At 44.5% G+C, this 6,000-nt stretch overlaps 1 protein-coding gene across 1 annotated transcript; it reads left to right on the forward strand.

Annotated features, from left to right (window-relative positions):
* Positions 1-4,733: 4,733 nt before the first annotated feature.
* Positions 4,734-5,749, forward strand: LOC136483050 (dirigent protein 1-like). The gene has a single exon (XM_066480167.1). It carries the CDS (start codon positions 5,064-5,066, stop codon positions 5,643-5,645), a length of 582 nt encoding a protein of 193 aa, XP_066336264.1. The 5' UTR covers positions 4,734-5,063; the 3' UTR covers positions 5,646-5,749.
* The last annotated feature ends 251 nt before the right edge of the window (positions 5,750-6,000 follow it).

The raw sequence follows: 6,000 nt of genomic DNA on the forward strand, positions 1-6,000 counted from the left end.
GTATCCCGTAGCGGAAGACAGGCCGAAACTTGGTCAAAACAAGGGCTCTCAAGTCGTCTGGCGCAAGCGCTTCATTAAGCTTGACCATCAATTGTCCTCTGATGATGAGGACGACTGCGAGCCTTCGCCCACCCGCGATGATCACTCACCATCTCCCAACAGAGATCACTCCCCTCCGCATCCGGAGCCATCACCCCCGAGAAGACAGAGGTCTCCTTCTATTCCTCCTCGTCCGACTCCATCTTCATCAGCCCCGAGAAAAGAGACTCCTCCTCCTCCTCCATCTTCATCAGCGCTGGGAAAATAGAATTCTTGTCGTCATCCTCCTCCTCCACCTCAGCCCAAAACAAGATCAAGGACATCCTCGCAGTCGCAGAAAAGGTCCTTGGATTCGGTCGCTAATGCTCCCAAAGTGGACCAACATAAAAGAAAAAAGGTCGTTCAGTGGCAGCGTTACCACCTTGATGAAAGACAAATTTACAGCACACATCTCGAAGGAAGATTGTGTTAGTTTCTTCAATCTATGTGCCTCACTGCCTCCGTTTTTGTTAAAGTTCGAATTCGAAAGGCAAACACAAAATAAATACGCTACAACAAGAGACGAAGAAATACACAATAAAGATTTAAGGAACATTATGAAGTTAGTCGAAGACAACCCTGATTTAACCATGGAAGAGGCCGCGAACATCTATTATGATGTAAATGGGACGGGAACACCGGCAATGAAGTATACAAGGGGCAATCTTTTGGTTCCCGATCATGAGTATAAAAATCTGACAACATATATGCGCCAGTGACATGAATATTACATGGCTCAAGCAACAAAGACGGATGACTTTGGTTTTGAGGTTGTTATCCGTTCGCCACATGTTTTCCAATATCCTGAAGAAGAGAAGTTCGATGTCGAGTGGGAATGCTTGTTCCAGCTATACCAGAAACGCTCTCTCGATGTTCAAATGTTGACGCTGTGGACTATGCAAGTACCCTACATGCACGATATTACAATTAACTACTCTCTCGAGACACAAATTATTAACTTTTGAGCACTTCCCATGATTTTATGTAGGTGTATAGCAAAATTTTGCATTCTAAAAAGCAAATGGGATTACATAGGCTTCTTGGACCCCATGTGAGTCAATGAGAGGACATGTCTAGGCCTCTATGGATGTGACGTGGAAGATCTAAAATAGAGATTGATTGCTGTTTTTGATGAATTCACGATGAAGAAGAAAACCCACATACTTCTAGCATACAACTCCGAGTATGTGTTCTCAGCTTTTAATTTTTTGCTTCTTTTTTCGTTAAGATTATTCGATAATTAGGATTCTGTAATTGCAGCAACCATTTCGTCATCATTTGTGTTAATCTTGCCAAAAATCTACTCGAGGTGTGGGACTCGAAGAAAAAACCATTTCATCATCTGGATGCACTAGTGGCAGTGCTGAATTAGTAAGCAATCCTAATAACTATTATTTTCTAATCACACATACCGCTTTCTAATGTTTCTCCTTTTAATGTTGCTCAGTGTCCGAAGAAGACATATCGGTGGGACGCCGGTCCCATTCAAGGTTGTCGAAATGGAGGGGAAGTACCTATCATAGCCGGCGGGAAACAATGAATGCGGGTTTTATGTAATGTGGGCAATGCTTCGCTACATCGGCGGGAAATCGGAAGAAGCCGATAAGTTGGTGTGTATAATCTCCATTTTATTTATGTCTGTTAATAATTCAACAAAATGATTTACTGTTCCTCTTTGGATATCATCTTTTTTGAACGACAGCGCAAGAAATTCAAGCGCGAAAGGCTGCTAGACATGGAGATCGTCGCACTACAATCGGAGCTGGCAAAATTCATCTTAGCCGAGGTATTGGAAAAAGATGGAGTATTTTCCATTGCACAATCCGTGAAGTACAAGGACCAGTATGGCCCAGAGCGGCTTGCCAGATTATTGTAGGAAGTCCGAGAAGCATGTGTGAAGTCCAAGAACATTTCTTTTTTATTTTGAGGGATCGAGATGTGGATAAGAACATTTGAATTGTAATCGTAACATTTGTAATGTTTAATATTGATGGACCTATCATCTACGTAGCATATATAAAGCGAAACCTGATTCCACGGAAAAATATAAATTAAAATAAATTATAAAACAATAAAATACGAACGGGCCATCACCGCCAGTTAGCAACAAACCGGCAGTGTTGTCGTAACCATCACTGCCGGTTAGAAAGAAACCGACACTGATAGTTACGAGAACACTGCCGGCTTGAACCATGAACCGACACTGATAGTTACGAGAACACTGCCGGTTTGATTCATGAACCGACACTGATATTTACTACAATACTGCCGGTTTGATCCATGAACCGACAGTGTTGGCTTGCTCAACACTGCCGGCTTGAACCTTGAACCAACACTGATAGTTATGACAACACTAACAGTTTGATCCATTAACCGACACTGATATTTACTACAACACTGCCGGTTGGATCCATGAACCGACAGTGTTGGCTTGCTCAACACTGCTGGCTTGAGCCAAGAACCGACACTCTTGAAGCAACCGTCACTGTCGGTTGGCACTACGACCGGCAGTGTTGTTCGGCAGTGTTGTTCAACTGAACACTGCCGGATGGAGCCAGGAACCAACACTGTTTCCTGTAGATCAGTGTCGGTTTTTAAAGACCGGCAGTGATGTCAACCCCCCATCATTGCCGGTATGCCACTGTCGGTTCAAAATCCGACAGTGAAGTGGGTTTTTGAAACGGCAGTGATGTCCAGATCTGGGGTAGTGAGCAGCAGGCCGATTCAACCGGTTTTTAACGCTCCGATTACATGAACGGTCTTTTAAGTGAACCGGACCGCTATACTCTCTGGTTTTGTCTTTTACCGGTCGAACCGCCGGTCCGGTCCGGTCCGGTCCTAATGACTATGGCCAGAACAGCCCAAGTTGGCCTATTTGAGGTGTGAGCAACACCAAAACACCAGAACAGCGTGGTCTTTTAAGTACTGCATAGCTTCGCAATTATCCAGATCTAATTTCATTCAAATTAGTATAAACTTACCCAGGAGTTTGACCAGATGTTGTAGCCTATACTACCATGTTGACATGCAAGGTGAACATGTCGGGTTTCAAAGTTTAAACATGTTCGACCATTCAAATTTGAATTCAAACTCTGGCAAAAACATGGCATTTGAGACGACTAAATCCAACCTAAACCCAAGTGACCCATTAACTTTGATCTCCCAAATCTTCCAAACTATAAGCTTAATCACTAGAGTTATTTAATTACTATTGAAGCTCTATAGTTAAGCTAGAAAGTTTGTAAAAACCAATCACAATATTGCTACAAAATATCATGAGAAAATCCTCAAGGAAATTGGCAGATTCATCTCGGGTTCAAGCTATGACTCAGTCTTATGAGTCAAGGGGTGGCTTTATGAGGGGGGTATATTTGACTTAATATACCCTAATGGTAAACCACTAAAAGTACAAAGATCAAGTCGATCATATTTGCTGAAATATAACTATTAATGCATGAACCATAATATCAATATTTATTCGTGAAAGAAAAAACAGAAGATCCTGAAGTATAAATGACCAAGAAAGTTAAGTGTTGTGCTCTTTTTCGCTATATGAGTTTGTATATGAAAGTTTCTGGGACAAGGTTTTTATCTAGGCAATACATGCAACGCAACTTATGGATAAGATGTACTCTTCTCTTCGAAACTATTTTCCCCACTAGGTTTTCGGGTGAGTTTTTAATGAGACATGTGCATATCGTGGTACTCAAGGGGAAGTATTATAAAACATACATACTCTAACCTAAAAGGAAATGACAAGGAATCTTAATCATAATCCATTCTCTATTTGGGCTCTTACCAGATTCTTAGACCTTAGCATGACTACATATACGTGGGAGTTCTTCTACATTATGATCATCAATATTAAGAGAGGAAAGAATAGTTCCCCCTTCTATTTGTCTATGTGTTCTACTTTCTTCTAGTTGTGTTAATCATGAGAGATAGAGAGAAAAAGATCCTAACCGCTCACAACATGTTTTACAAAAACCACCTACGCTCCCAATTCTATCATGCAACAAATGAGAGCAAGTTTTAATAAACCTGTTGCTTTGGTGGTTCTCCATATATGAAGAGCCTTAACTTTCCTTTTTTCTAGAATTACACAGTACAACGTAGACGCCCACAACACGCACGCACACTCATCCCTATGAACACACTACGCAAACCCTACCCCTATGAGCACCTCCGAAGAACTGAGATGGCAAATCTTGAGATTCACAAAGTCACCACAGGCACCTCGTTGTCGACGAGGACGCCGCCTACCACTGAAAGCATAGCGCCGTTAAATCCTAAAAAAAATCCAGAAAAATGCGAGCACCCGTGCTAACCCGGGTGGGCAGGTTTCACCACAAGGAACCCAACTAACTGATCTATGATTAATTCGCCTTAACTTTTGCTTCTTCATAATAGAGGTGGTCAAGCTAGAGTGGTTCAATCCATGTAGTAATTTGCTGTCGGAGAGCCAAGACTATACTCCGTACGTTAAGTATATGCCACGTGTACGTACATGTTTTGCACGTGACAGTCACGAGTATATTCATGTGTACATATTTCCTCTGGACTTTGTACGTACACGGAGGTCTTGTGTACATATACTGGCTGTTTGATGGACCTCTGATAGCTACGCTCACTTGTAAACATATGTATTGGCAAACTTTTAACAAAATTTTGTAGAACAGTAACGAGTTCATTCAGTCCACAGGAGCCTTATCACCGGCTCACTACCATCCACACACAAATATGGATAATGCACGCCATAAACGTGGGTGTGACATTTCCTCGAAGAATTGGGGCCAACTACTAGGACCTCAAACCTCCTGACGAATTCGTTTTGACGCCATTATTCAGTCGTTGTCTTAGTCTAGAATTCTGACGAATTCGTTTTGATGCCACCTGCCTTATATAATCATATCCACATGCAATCTAACTGAACGGAGACATGACGAGCTAAATTTTTGTTTCATTTTTTTATAGCAAAGCAGGCCATGGCGGCTAGCACGATCCCTACAGTCCTCCTCGCCTCCGCCATCCTCGTCGCTGCAGCGACCTACTTCCGCCATGACACACGCAGCAGCAGCGGCCTCACCGCCGGAACACACCTCCACTTCTACATGCACGACCAGTACACCGGTGAGAACCCGACGGCCGCGCTCATCGTGCCTGGAAGGCCGCCGCTCTCCAACTCCAGCTCCACCACCACCGGCAGCAGCGACGCGGACCCGGCCCCGCGCCGGTTTGGCGACGTCGCCGTGATGAACAACGCGCTCACGGAGGGGCCCGAGCGCGGCAGCCCGCGCGTGGGCACGGCGCAGGGGTTCACGGTGCGCGTAGCGGACCGCGGCTCCGTGAACGCCCTGAGCATGCACCTGGTGATGGAGGCCGGCGAGCACGCCGGCAGCTCGCTGGTGGTCAGCGGCAGGGTCGACACCGACCTGGCCGTGCGCGAGTCCGTGATCGTCGGCGGCACCGGCCGGTTCCGTGGCGCGCGGGGGTACGCGCTCAGCAGGAGCTTCGACTACGACTTGGCCAAGGGAGGCGTCGTGGAGATCGATGTGTATCTGTACTAGGTATGCATGGCAGGCTACGAGCTGAAGATCTTGATGCATGGTGATGTATGAGGCTACGAGCTGAAAATTTGATCCAGTAATAAGGAATTTGCCGATTCGCAGTTCGTCGCCTCCACTTTCAAGGTGTACTGTAAATCTGTTTCACGGCCGTTTAATGTTAGTTTTTTCTTTTGTTTTGCCGTAAATTTTCATTATAAAAGCAGAATGAAAGATTCGTTTGTGAACATGAAGTAAACTGTACATTTCCTGTCGGGCTCAAGTTAACTTTTTTTCCCCTTTTTTAGGGTCACTCAGAGAGGAGGCTCTCACCTGAATAGGTGCAAGACTAGAAGTCACTGTTTAAAATAGCGGGCTA

The sequence above is a fragment of the Miscanthus floridulus genome, chromosome 9 (genome assembly GCF_019320115.1).
Source record: "Miscanthus floridulus cultivar M001 chromosome 9, ASM1932011v1, whole genome shotgun sequence".
Taxonomy (NCBI): domain Eukaryota; kingdom Viridiplantae; phylum Streptophyta; class Magnoliopsida; order Poales; family Poaceae; genus Miscanthus; species Miscanthus floridulus.